Here is a 13877-nt window from a genome sequence, read left to right as displayed (position 1 = left end):
CAGAGGAGACCGTGCACGGGCAACTTTTCGGGGAACAATGTTTCGCCCCGCGGGAGTGTAACGCGCCGTGGATCTACTGAAAATGCAGTGTTTCGCGCGCGAAGATAATACTCGTCCACGTGTGCCACGGAAAAACCGGCTGGCTTAGAGTCTCCATCCTCGAAACATCCATCGATCTCGTTCCCAACGAACCACCAAGGTGAGAGCCACGCGGAGGCTACGTTTTATTACAACGATAGACGAGGATCGAAATCCAACGTTTATTCTCCACGGTTACCGAGACGTTGTTCCTCCGGAGCGAAATATAATTTCGAGTTGAAACGCAAATTGAAATTTTTATTCCGCGAGTGACGCGTCGAAAGTTGTTTGTCCCTCGTTCGTTTATTCGATGGTTTTATGTAGATTAGAAGATTGCCCATCTCCGGAGCCAAGCTCCGAAGCGTGATGCAGCGCCGAAAGCATTTTCTTCGCGTCCACGACGCCTGGCGCGAGAGCCAAGACTCCTAGGACAAATGACAGCTAGAAATATGCTTGCCAGAGATGGGTCGCGTTTTTACCCAGATGAAAATTTTGAATAACTTGTGACTGATAGATGACCCTTCTTTGATTACTCGTTAAACGAAAATAATATTTCAAATTGATTGTTTTGCTCGGTGAGACCGGACGGAAGAAACAATTTCACAACGAACAAATAAAAATTTGTGCTTGGATACGTTGTTATACTATACACGTAAGTGTCTTTAGGGCTATACGAAAAATTTCTCGATTAATTCCCTTTTCTTCGCGCATCTCATCGAGAGTAAGGATTCCTTCACACAATCGCGCGGGAACCGACCTTACGAGTGGCTAGGCAGCTTCCAGCACGAAGGTTCTTCGCTCGTGTGGAAGAGCTCTTATCCTCGACAGTGACTCTCAAGCGAACATCAGGCATTAGAACGAAGAGTACCGATTGTTGGCAGAGTTTTCGTGCTCGTATCAGACGCGTATTTATTTATTCCATCGATATTGAACGCGACGGCGGCCGATGAAGCAACCGAATATCAAAACAAACATCAACCGACCGCAGATAGTTTGTGCGCGACCAGTGAACGAGTTTGCGGCAATCTCTCCGTGTAAAGTACGTAACGAGAACGTAATTTGACGATTTTAATACCGGCGACAGAGTTTACGCCATTAACCACTTGATGCTTTCGACGCCGGACGAGCGACGAAAACTCTCAACCGTGACGTCGACAAGAAACCGTGCGACCAAACTGTTGCATGGCAGTGCTCGTGAAAATTTCATGTTTTGAGTGCGTGATACGTTGGAGCATTTGCCATTTCATATTTACATTTACTCGCGTGGTGATATTGTGTAAATGAAATTAAGTTACCTTTTAGAGCAGGTATTCTCAACAAAACACTTTAGCTCCCGTTTCAACAATTATATTTCCGTTGAGAGAAACAGCAGGGAAATAATAGGCAGTCTCTGACTTAAATTACAAATACGAGTACGTATACAAATCTACTATATCACATATAAATAAAAGTACGACATGATTCGGGGTAAATGGAGTAACATAATTGGATTTCGAATCTTGAAAAACCGTTTTAAATATTAAAGTTGGAAACTCCAATTTGGTCGTGGAACACAGGTTTCCAGAGTGTTGTGGATCGTTGGGAAGGACGCGCGACTAATGGAACGCGGGCGATCGAAGCGAGCCGGGAAATCCGCGGCCGTTAACAAATTTTTTACGCCACGCGACTTGCTCGACCGGGAGTAAACAAAACCTCCGGACGGCGAATGGCTATTTGATCGAATCGCGGCGTCGGAATGCGAGATGCGACGGAGCGAGGAAATTCAGGAAGGGCAAATGACCGGCAATCGTGATTCCACCCCCTCCGTTGGACGATACGCGGCACAATCGGCGCGTGACGCGTTCGAAAACTACAAAACCCGAACTAATTAAAAGGGAATCAGCCAGCCGCCGTGACACAAAATCTCCGCGTCGATCGACCGGCCGTGACGAGAGTCGGGGGACGAAAGAGGAAGAGAGAGACGAGTCGCGTCGCGACGCGGCGCAAATCAAATATTAATCGTGCAATTAGCGCCGATTGTACGTTAATCGGTTTTGCTTTTTTTTCTCGCGGCGTGCTCGCGCGCGGATGCGACCAGAAAATGTTACACGCCGAGTGACACGCCATCCGCGCTGTCATCGCGTTTATTTCCGTTTGCGGGGCCCCATTAATTTTGAATTAACCGACGGATCGCTTGGTTCCGACAATACCCGAGCGATCCGTCGTCCAGAGATCAGAAAAGGATAATCGTCCTAGCGCGGGTTGATTCGACAGCCATTGTTGATTCGATGTCTTTGTATCGAGTAGGTGTGTTAGGGTACAAAAGCTGTCGTTACGGCGATAAGAGAATTCCATTATACTATCGATAGATTCCTAGACAGAATAGACGTCTGTCGATAGATTCCCAGATGGAATAGACGTCTATCGATAAATTTCCAGGACAAGATATTTGGAAAATACTTACCATTCTTGACGTGTTTGTTTAATTGCTTGCTCTCTCTGCAGTCGGTGATCCTCGAGTAAGACGTCATGGGAACCAGAGCCGTCGCTGTGGGGGCGGCACCAGGTGCTGCTGGCGTGTCCGGCGAGGCTGGTTTAGCCGGTGTACCCAGACTTCTGGAGGACCTGGCCCGGCTGTCGGAGGACAAAGATACAGCTGACATCATCTTTCTGCTGGGTCGGGACGAGACGCCGGTGTACGCTCACAGAATTATACTCCAAGCGAGGTCAGTATTGCCCAATTCGAATTGTTCCGCTCCTTGCTGAAACATTTCGATTCGTTAAACTCGTTTATATACGTGGGTTTGATAACAAATTTTGTTCACGAACGTCTAACAGATAACTCGTTCGTAAATTAGCTTTTGAGACGTCGGTTCGCAAAGTCGATCATTGAATCCTAATTCACGCATGTACGTGGAAGTTAGTTTACGAATCTAAAATTTGTATGCGTAGTTCGTGAATACAATTTACCCAACTCTGCCCGAAACATTCACAATGAGACACTTTATATTATTCTCCCTTCCTCCCGATATCCTTCGACGCCCCCGGGGACGCCAACGACTTCGACGCGTTCCCACGAACGGAGCTAGTCGAGCCAGAAATTTTATTAAACGAACCACCGCCGCCGCCTGCCGCGTGGGACCGAATTAATTGTTAATCGTAATTTTTATTAAAACAGCTCGTCGACGTATCTCGGAGTCGATCGATCCGCAACGAGGATTTCCTCGGAGACTCGAAACGATCCTGGAAATGCGCGGGAAACCACGCGGGAGACGAACGGCGAGAAGCTCGCGCGCTGATTTACGGACCGAATGGGGCGAGATGCTCGAGATACTCCCGTGAAAAATAAATAAACGGGTCTCGTCGCTCCCAGAAAATGGAGAATTAACGCGGGAACGCGGAGCATTACGTGCTCTTATCTTCGCGACATTTCTTGCAATGGAAATGTAACGAGCTTCGTGGAACAAATATACCAAACTTTCTTCAGACCTCTCGTCGAGTACGCGCCGATAAATTATTCTTTACCAAGCTGCCTGTTAGCTATTAAATGGAACATTGTTTCGCACGTTTTCAAGGAAGTATCTATCCATACAAAATTATTCTATTCCAGTTCGCGGACGCCCACGTAGAATTTTCACAGGTGCGAAAAGGCTTTCTAAGCACGCTTCTGACACGGTAATTTATGGCCGTGCCGTTTTTGCTCCCTGCTGCGTTTGCGAGAGTCGCTATATTTAATCCACCAAGTATACGTCGGCGTTCGAAAGCATTTACGGTTCACGAGGCCACAAAACTCCGCGGACGCCGAGTTGCTTACGACTACAGTCAATCTTGTTTAAGCCCCGCGATAATTCCCTCTGTAAGGTTCGCGTGGTGATTCTCGTTACTCCTTTGAACTGTTAGAAGCTCGGTGTTATCTCCGACACGCGACCAACAGTGTTAGGTTACTAATGAGTTACCGAACCAGAAGAGTAAAAGTTTTATACTTTTTCATTTATCGTTATAAAACTGCTTTAATCGGAACCGCGCGGTCCTTACGATGAAAACGATACCAAACACGAACATATTTTAATGATTTTAAGGTGGACGAGGAATACGTATTCCAGGAGATATTTCACTAGATATTTCTGTCACGGCATTAAAAGTCGTGACACGAAGTCACGTGAAAACGGACTTTAAAGTAGATTTGATTATAATTAGAGGTCCTTAAAGTTTCCTACGTACCAAGCTATTTCGTATTAAACAATACTGGCCAGAATATTCTATTGTCAACAAATGCGTCGATATTCGAGCTATTTATCTTACATCGGGGGTCGTGCTTAAGTTCCGGGGAACTTCGTTCGCGGTAACCGCGCCGGAAACTTTTCTCTCGTCGACGAAAAAGGCCCAGAGTTAACTTTTCCGCAGAATCCACGACCAAACCCAACGGAAGGGAAATGATAACTTCGTTAAATTCTTGAAGTCGTCGACGAACTTATATACGTAATTCACCTGTTCCGGCAACGCTTTGGGGATCGTATCGAAAGAAAGGGGGAAAAGGGCGCTCGTCTCGAAGCTGAGTTTCGTTCGCGAAACAATGTTCGCCTCCAGCGAGACTAGGAAAATTCTTGGTCGAGCGAACGGCCCACGGTGGAAAAAAAAAAGGGAGAGATCGCGAAGTCATCGAACTTTCTTCGGGCAGGAAGTAACGGGCCGCGGAGTTCGCGGGCGTCGATGAATTTTAATTAAGGGGCTGTGCGGATCGTTACGGCGAAATGAATCGATCGAACGTTCTAATTAGTCGGACAATAAGGGAAAAGTGCCTACTTGGACGATTCGTCCCCGTCTCGCGGCGCATTTTCGCCGGGTGAGTTCTAATTGTTGTAAGAAGGCTGAGGGGTGGTTATCGGTGTTAGAGGGTCCAGCGTCAAGGCAACGACATTCCGCGGGACAAACCGATGCTAATTGTAAAGTCAATTACGATATTTCCGTGAAACCCTTTTGATATCGGCGCAGGAGGGAAACGCCGGTCCTTTTGTCATCGGCCCCTCTTTTCCTCCCTGTCTCGCTTCGCCGACACCGGCCTCGGAAAATTAAGTTACGCATGCTCGTGACAGGCGTCCGCGGGAGAAACGAATGGACAATACGCGACCGCACTCAGAACTCTACGCGGTGCTCTCCGGTCCGGTGAAAATCCTGACAAAGAGTCGCGAGCCCCACACCCCCTCTACCGTCGTTCCCTTGTAATCCTTGTCATTTCGAAACGCGACGGAGACGAGAACGATGCTCGACAACGGGAGAAAAGAAATTGAAAAACAAGCCCCGTGCTTTGACTACTCGATGGCACTTGAACGCGCAATCCCTGCGTTCCTTGTCGTTTCTGTCCAGATACGCGTTGAATCGACCACTGACGCTTAAATGCGTTTGCTCCTACCTTTGCCCTCGGAACGGTGATTTTTTTCAATAGAGTTTTTATTTCATTTAAAATAAACAAAAGGGGAATATCAGTGATGGACACTTTCGTGTCTATATTAGCAGAAAAATTGCTTATTTGTAAAACTACATCGTTCAAATATTTCAGGTGGACTTACGGACCAAAGGGGATACAACGAGCATAACAAATTTCAATAATTTAGTTTACTTCTTCCCATAGTTTTCAATTGCTGTATTCTCACTAAACCACCCCCGGAAGGTAAAATTCTAAATCGAGGGCTTCGTCGCCGACACGCAACCCTGCTCGTAATTATGCGCCCGTCTACAATACTATAGATTCGAATCGATCGCGGAACGATCCCGATAATGGACCGCGGTGAGAAGCAGAGGTTTCACAGGCATGCGGAAACAAGAAGGCGTGGGCGCGAATTTGACTCCCGTACACCGGAACCGAAGGCGGTTTTTGCACGGAAATCGACGGAGCCGCTATATAATCGCGCGCTTGGTCGTTAGTAGCGGAGCCCGCGGCGACATTCAACCCTTGCCGCCGTGAAACCAAGCAGCCACGACCCTCGTTTCCCTGCGCCACTAGCCCCCTTCCCCTAACATCCTCTCTCCGCGTCGAGCTCGTGAACCAACGTTACCACCCCCGTGACACCTCGCCGACACACCAGACGCGCGATGCCCTATTCTTTTCTCGGCGTCGCTCGCTGATATTTGGTTTTCTTTGATTCCGCACCGGCGTTCGCCTGTGATTAGGGAAAAGCTTCTCTCCGTGCCTTCGTTCTCTTTTTCCCCGCCTTTCTGGAACCCCCTTCTTTTCCCTTCTTCCTGTTCGCCTCGTTCCACGTACCATCTATCGCGACCAAGCATCCGGTGCCTTTATTTTTCCTCGCAGCAGCTTTTCCTTTTCTTTCCTTCCAGGCTAGCTTACGCGCAACGACATCGCAATTGTTTATTTCGTTAGGGGCACCAAGATTCTTCGATTTAGAATATTTTCGATTCGTACGTTGGAGACGTGGACAAGATTTACTTTAGAATACATTACGTCGCTGAAATTGCATCGGGGAGAGAGACCCTCGATACTTGAATATTTCCCTCTAATTTGTAGAAACAAATGCGCGCACTATCGCTTTGATATTATGCACAGCCCACGGTCGTTACCAAACTGCAGGCGAAAGCATAAAGGTCGAGCTTTTTCCGTCCGTTAAAAGTCGACCCGCGGCGCATGGCATATATCTATATAGATGATTCTCCTTGTACGAGCGGGGTGTTTTTAATTTTTTTGAGCACTAGTTTTCCTCTGTCGACTCGGCAACCATGTTTCGTGGGTCGGCCACGATTTTCCAACTTTCGCGCTCTTCTGTCGACGAAGCCGAGCGTTTGTTAACGCGTCGGTTATATTATAATATCAAAGCAACGCCGTGCATGCCTTTTCCATTTGCGTCCGCTCTTTGACGGAGTTTCTTTTGATTCGATACCAACCCCCCGGTACGCTTTGCCCTCTCGCGACTTCCATCGCGGCCTCCACGTTTCCAGAGCGCGAAATCTTTTCGCACCGTCGAGCTCAGTGCTATTAGAAACCATTGTCGTTTTGCTCGACAGTGTCTTCGTGGACGTACGAAAGCCCTGTTTAATCCCGGGCGCAGAATTTAAAAACTCGTCGTCTTTAAGGGTAGGTTCTGGTTTCGAGGGTCGAACCGGATCGAATTTCGTCTTTTGTATCCTTCGGCGAGGAACCGACCCTCGTTTTTATCGCGTCGGGAATACCGCTATAATCCGAATAAAGAATAAAAATAAACGCAGATCAAAAGGAAGACGGAGACAATGAACGTTACGCGCGCGCGAAATTAATATACAAAGTATTTCCGAACATTTTTCACTCGTCGAAAAGTGTATAAAAGAGGATGCGCCGGCGATTCAGACGCGAAAAGGGTGCACCGTTCGTTTCTAGACTTGTCGATGCTGAAAGCTTTCCTTTTGTGTATCTAGTCGTGCCGTGTGAGGTAGGAAATGGTGTACGACGGAAAAGCCGAGATCGAATGCTCTCCCAATGGGTCATGGGGGATCCGCTTCCAGCTCGAAGTGCCAGAAAAGATTCGTTCTCCCGTGTTCTGCCGCCTCGCCGCAGGGAGAAAGGGTGCGAAGTGACTTTTCGAAGGTCGCCATTAATTTCTAGAGGAACGAAAACTAAAGCCCAACCGCGGGTACGTTACGAACACCTCTCGTGGCAACGGAGCTTCCTGACGAAGTCAATTAAGCCCTTTTATAACAAGAAACACTGGCGTAGAAGTAGGAGCGGTGGTGACGAAAGGAGGTGTACCGGTGGGTGTTCGTTAGAAGGGCTACGCAGCCACGACACATTTAGATGCGTAGCACGGATTCGAAGCTCTTCTTTCATTGTTCCCCGACCGTCGAATGGTAATTATCATCGTTAGGAATCAATGCTATGAGACTGATTTTCGCAGGTGCAAGAACTTCACGGCTGCCAAGAGGATCGGGACACCGGGAAACCCAACCCCCGTGCGTATGCCTCACGCCCACCCGGAAACGTTTCGACAATTCATTCATTACATTTACACCGGCAAGGTGAATATAATTTTCGATGTCTTACGCGTATTTTACGATAGATATTTAATTAGTAATGTACGGACAGCCCTCGTTTATACGGTCGGAAGCTTTCTATGTGAATATTGTATGCTCATCTGCACGGATAGGAATATTATTCAGGGACATTCGGTGAACAAAAATATTTTCTATCGCAAATGTATACGCTGCATAAAAATATGATGTTTGTACAGCATAAAGAAACAGCCAAGAGCTGGTTCAAGTATATAAAAACGTAAATGGAACGGAAAGTGGACATGAAATATGTGTGCTGAGCTATTGATTTGTACAGAGTATTCTATAAATTTTCATACAAATTTTGTCATGTAAAAAATAGATCAACGAACACTATCTCGAGAAGAACCAGTTCTTTACCCATCTGGGTCATCGGATTTTATATACCTATTTAGATTTCTATCTGTGGAAGACTATAAAAGAAACCCTTAGGAACATCTGTATAAATACACAAGACGAACTAAAAAGTAGAGTTAATCTTAGACTTGGTGATATTTGGTCCACAATAAATTTAATATTACGTTGATGTCTAGCCTGTATCGACAGTGGCTGGCGTCAAATCTAAATAAGAAAATATCTTTGTTATAATTTTAGAATGAAGCTATTCCGCGAACCTATGATTATGCATTTTTAGATTATATTTAATCGCAGAATGCACTGACAAAGTTTGTATGGCAATCTGCGGGGTACCCTGAACAAGAATTTGCTTAGGAAAGTTTCACGTTGACCCAAAGGCACGGTCGAGTTTCACCCTGTAACTTTTCTATATAGATCATGCTACAGGACAGCGGTATTTTCGAGATGCTGGGTCTCGCTCAAGAACTTGGAGTCGAGGAACTTTGGAGAAGTTGCGAGGAACACGTCTCAGCCACTCTTAGTCCCGGAAACGCATGTGCTCTTTTGACTGCAGCTCTGGATGCCCAAGAGCGAGTTCCCGGTAAGTTATTCATGGTATCCTATTAAAAGTTGAAGCACCAAACAGTTTCCATTGTCAAACTTGTCGATTTCGTTCTGCTCGACAGACGTGACACGTAAAGTTTGAATTGCTCGGAAAATGCCTTTGTCTTTGAGAATTAAATGTACAAAGTATAGAACATTACGTGTGATTCTTAGGGATTCACATACTTAAAGAGTAATAAATTATACTGGTTCTTACGTTTGCACACTCTCTTGCTTCGTTTCTGCGTTATCTTTTACAAATATTAATGTTAGGATTTGATGTATACTTTATTTGTGAAGATAAGAAAATTCTATATTTGAAATAGTAAGTTTTCTCGTAGCTCGTATAGTAAGTTACCGACTGTGATCTTTGCCGTCTAGTCGGCATATTTGCCACAAGGGCAGCACGCTATGGGGAGATTTTACGACATCAGTGGTGCCAATATCTTAACTTTTATCTCTATCAGAATTTTTCGTTATTTGTATTAAATTTTACAGAACACTACTTTGTATACGCCCTTGATTTTTTCTTCCCCAATTTCCTAATATTAATTTAAAATGTATGAAATTTACGAAGATCCTACCTTAAAAAGTAGAATAAAAACACTAGAAAGAAACAGTTGGTACGTTTACGACGCCATATTTTCCGGCGTCCGGTACTCAAGAAGCACGCGTTTATTAAACGTTGCCTGCTAATTTTTGAAAACTAACAAAAATGTCGTATAAAGGACCACAAAAAGTGCAAAAGGTGATGGTACAGCCCATCAACCTTATATTTCGATATTTGCAAAACCGTTCGCGTGTGCAAGTTTGGTTATTCGAGAACATAAACCTTCGGATCGAGGGTCATATCGTTGGATTTGACGAATACATGAATTTAGTATTAGACGATGCAGAGGAGTATCATATGAAGACGAAAAACAGAAAACCGCTCGGACGCATCATGTTAAAAGGCGATAATATAACATTAATACAGAATACGAATCCAGGAGTGAATTAAATATGGAACCATAACTATGGAGGACATTCTAAGATTAATAACAAACGTATTATTCTATACTTTGTGAAAAGATCTTGCGTGTAAACTGTACACGAAAACTCTCAACATAAACAAAGTTATGAAGGTGACCCATAATTCAGAACAACGAGAGTGAACAATTTTAAATCATTTGATACGAATAGTAAATGAAAATATCACTGACATGTCGAATTGACAATAATCCCTACCGAAGGATGAATTTATCACTGCATTCTTGTAATTTTCAAGGAATTTAGAATATTCATACATTAAAAACTAATCCGATGAAAAACTGTGTAATGTATATCTTGTTTGTGCAGATGGCATTAAATTGTATTCAATTTTGTACTACTGTTTATCTTTTATAATAACTATAGATGTAAATATTACATGATAAAACAATTAATGTAATAAATATGAAATTAACTTGTGCTTAATAAATATTTTTGAATTATAATGCATATTTATTAATGATTATATATTTGACAAGCCCCTAACTATTTATTTATCATATACAATGTAAGCAATAAAATTCGAAAGAAGATAATATTACTCTAAAATTCATGAAAGTTAAGTATTATCTATAAGCTTGTATTCTGACATTAATTGCCTAAAAATAATAAAGTATTCTTTTTTGACACAGGTGGCAAAGGAGCTTGTTCATCTTTTATCGAAAGATGTTTTGCTTTCATCGGAGAAAATGCTGTAGATACAGTAAAAACAACAGCATTCTGTAATCTTCCGAAGGATGCACTAGTGAAGCTTATATCTTCCGATTACCTAGGACTGGAGGAGGAAGATGTTTGGAGAGCGGTTCTAAATTGGGCTAAATATCAGGTTCTTTTTCATTCAAAATTCCATTCCGTTTCCGAGTACTTTGAATCCCTTGAATTCCAAGAAGACTTAACGCTCTGACCACGCGTATGTCGTGCAAGGTTGTAGACCTTATGTCGCATACGATTATTACCGGGTCCTTGGGTCCTTAGGTTCTTGGATCGGAATTTAGAATTACGAGTTAAGGAACGCTTAACCGTACGGACCACGCTCCTAGGCAGGGGTGACGCAGCCTACTCAACACTGGACAGAGGAGGAACGCGTGAGGGTTTGCCAACATTTATCTGGAGTGATAAATCATGTTCGCCTGCTGCTAATCGACAGCCAGGTGTTTGCAGAGGAAGTAGAACCAACCGGAGCAGTGCCTATAGAGTTATCCTTGGAGAGGTACGAATTTTTCAATCCCGATCGATCAAGTGGCTCAAAATTCATAAGGTACGGTTTGCCAGGAAATTCTGATTTTCTTGGAGGCTTTCGATTTTTACGTTTTGTTTTAGGTATAGATATGCAGCACTACCCAACAAGTATGCAGAAATTTGTGCAGATAAGCGGTTACAGCCAAGAGTAAGTCCGTTTCTCTTTCCTGGATCACAAATTCTGTCTCGCGATAAGATGGGGTTTCAACGTCTTCTAAATCAATGGTACGGGTCACCGAAACAAAGTTGGCGTTTAGTGTATCGGTACGTTTACAGTATATAGATCAAATTTGATCGTCATGCTGTATGCTAACTATCAACGCGTTTTAGAGCCTCTAGTCATGGTTACTCAGCAACATCTTTTCATCGACATTGCGACGGAGTTTGCCCAACATACGTGATTGCACTGGTATGTAATTTTAAGACGCCAATTTAAATGAACGAATAAGACTTTGTATAATTTTTTAGGGGATACGAGGAGAAATTTGCGGTGGTTTTAGCGACGCGCCATGGGGCAAAACAAATGCTAAAGGCCACTACATTTTTTCAGAAAAAGCTTTCCTGTTTACTTTAACAAACAATCAAGATGTATCTCCAACTAAATACGACATTGTGAAGAAACCGTTTGCAATTTGCTATCATCCAGAGTAAATATCTATCTTTCTAACTCTGAATAGCTACATTTGAATAGAACTAATTTAACTTTCTAACATCCTTACAGCATTGGACCAATTTTTGGGGCTGGAGCTGACTTACTCATTTCCAGTAATTGCAATGTGAATATGGAAAGTTACAGTAATCTTCCTCACAGTTATGATGGTGAACATGCTTCCAATACTGTACTTATGGGAGACTATCACTTTTCTGTAGTCGATTATGAAGTTTTTACTCCAAGCCATTCAGTTCCCAAATCTACTCATTAACAGTAAATATTTCTCATTCCATAAGCTTGTACATATATACCTTCGCGAGTACAACACAAAATGGAAATGTATTATTAAAGATTAAAATGTAAGAGTGCAATTTGTTATTCAGTTTCTAATTGAAGTAAATTTTATATATGTGCACAGAATATAATTAGCAGAAATGTAATTTCTATACTATTCAGAATAAACGTAAATGAATCATTACATATTTTAATTCGTTATTTATATTTTTCACACGATTCAATTTGAATGTCTACGTGAATTTCACGCGATCGTCGTATTAGCTTCGTTTACGTAAATGAGTTGGCGATTGAAATCGACCGATATTGGCTTGCAATTAACGACTTTGGCTCTCGACAGAATTAAAGTATGCCAAACAATAGTACGTGACCCGTGTATTGAACGACTGATATGCTTCGGCACACCGACCGATTCTCAAGAAACTCGTTAAATCGCGCGTTAAATTACTATGTGAACAGATAGCTTCGAAATCTAATCTGTATTACAGTGGCGCGTTCGAAAGTAAACGTGAAATGTGAAAATCCACGGAAAAATGCGAACTACTGAATACACATTAGACTATCAAAGACGCCGATGACACGGATGTACGTTCGATAAGTAAGATCGTGCCTATTCTACTTATCGTTAGCCAAAATTTAAATTTCCTTCTGCCATATAAGTCTGTGACAATCTGTGATCATATATTAATCTATTTAGGACTGGGAACGAAGAATATTGACTCGATAAATTATTTGGCACTTTCCCTCGGAAACGTTCAAGTAAAATATTTGTATTACCTTCTTCCCTTCATGTTTCCCTGCTACCGTGCGATGCTTCTCGACTGGTTCAAACGTTTATTCAGGAATTCTTCAGAGTATTTCGCACAATGTTATTATTATCACAGATAATGGCACATCGTCCTACACATTGTGGGTGCAATACTACGAAGCAACGAAATCACCTTTTAACTAATTTTTATGACCGTTGCTTTCGAGATGAATCGATTGCAGAGAGCGCCATGAGTATCGTAACCGGCCACCGACAACCATAGTTTATGAGTTTGAGAACGAGACAAGTAACTGTTTGAATAAAGGTTAGCAATAATTTGTCACTTAAATACGCGGAAAACAAATTATTAAGAAATCATTTGTAAATGCAACAAAAGATTTTGACTCGTCCACGTATTTAATAGCTCAACCGTTAGAGGCGGTTGTGTTCCGTTTATTCCGGTCCACATTTCCGTTCCACGTTCCGGCGTTTCTGGTGGTTTTCGAACAGTGTGAAGTGCAGGACATTCTGCTCCGAATTATTTGCAAGTTTAACTAATTATTCATCGTTAGACATCGTTTCTACAGGTGAGTTATGCAATAACTTCGAATATTGACATTAGGTTACCCACTGCACGTAATATTTGCTGTTCTCGTGCAAGGATATTGCGAAAAGTCTCGGTACATTAGAGCTGCGCGCGCGCACGTTTATTTCTCGCGAGTATTTCAACGAGACGTGTTCGAACCTGTTTCGTTCGAAATGTAAAACTGACGAAGCAACAAAAACACGTTCCACCTAAAGTAACTGATATTTCATTACAAATTGTTAATATCCTTCGCGAATGCTGCGAATATATACGCACTCTTAAACGGAGAGAATTTATGGTTC

General features: G+C 43.1%; 2 protein-coding genes across 2 annotated transcripts; both read left to right on the top strand.

The window, feature by feature from the left end:
- The first annotated feature begins 1308 nt into the window (after positions 1 to 1308).
- On the top strand, positions 1309 to 12218 carry LOC122402001. The gene is made up of 10 exons (XM_043404490.1): positions 1309 to 1490; positions 2563 to 2783; positions 7935 to 8055; positions 8860 to 9025; positions 10689 to 10882; positions 11097 to 11314; positions 11377 to 11559; positions 11626 to 11704; positions 11764 to 11942; positions 12017 to 12218. The coding sequence occupies exons 2-10, from the start codon at positions 2587 to 2589 to the stop codon at positions 12216 to 12218; spliced, it is 1539 nt and encodes a 512-aa protein (XP_043260425.1). The 5' UTR covers positions 1309 to 1490; positions 2563 to 2586.
- On the top strand, positions 9685 to 10365 carry LOC122402002 (probable small nuclear ribonucleoprotein E). The gene has a single exon (XM_043404491.1). It carries the CDS (start codon positions 9743 to 9745, stop codon positions 10025 to 10027), a length of 285 nt encoding a protein of 94 aa, XP_043260426.1. The 5' UTR covers positions 9685 to 9742; the 3' UTR covers positions 10028 to 10365.
- Positions 12219 to 13877: the final 1659 nt, after the last annotated feature.

This window comes from Colletes gigas, unplaced genomic scaffold (genome assembly GCF_013123115.1).
Source record: "Colletes gigas isolate AHSC1104 unplaced genomic scaffold, ASM1312311v1 Colletes_gigas_Sc00031, whole genome shotgun sequence".
In the NCBI taxonomy this organism is placed as follows: Eukaryota; Metazoa; Arthropoda; class Insecta; order Hymenoptera; family Colletidae; genus Colletes; species Colletes gigas.
This window is presented reverse-complemented; position numbering and strand designations above follow the sequence as displayed.

Excerpts from the sequence above, each read along its gene's own strand:
- LOC122402002 (XM_043404491.1), top strand. The coding sequence starts at position 9,743 with ATGTCGTATAAAGGACCACAAAAAGTGCAAAAGGTGATGGTACAGCCC.
- LOC122402001 (XM_043404490.1), top strand. The coding sequence starts at position 2,587 with ATGGGAACCAGAGCCGTCGCTGTGGGGGCGGCACCAGGTGCTGCTGGC. Across the intron at positions 2,784-7,934 it reads AGAATTATACTCCAAGCGAG|GTGCAAGAACTTCACGGCTG; the intron begins GTCAGTATTGCC and ends TGATTTTCGCAG. Across the intron at positions 11,943-12,016 it reads GCAATTTGCTATCATCCAGA|CATTGGACCAATTTTTGGGG; the intron begins GTAAATATCTAT and ends ACATCCTTACAG.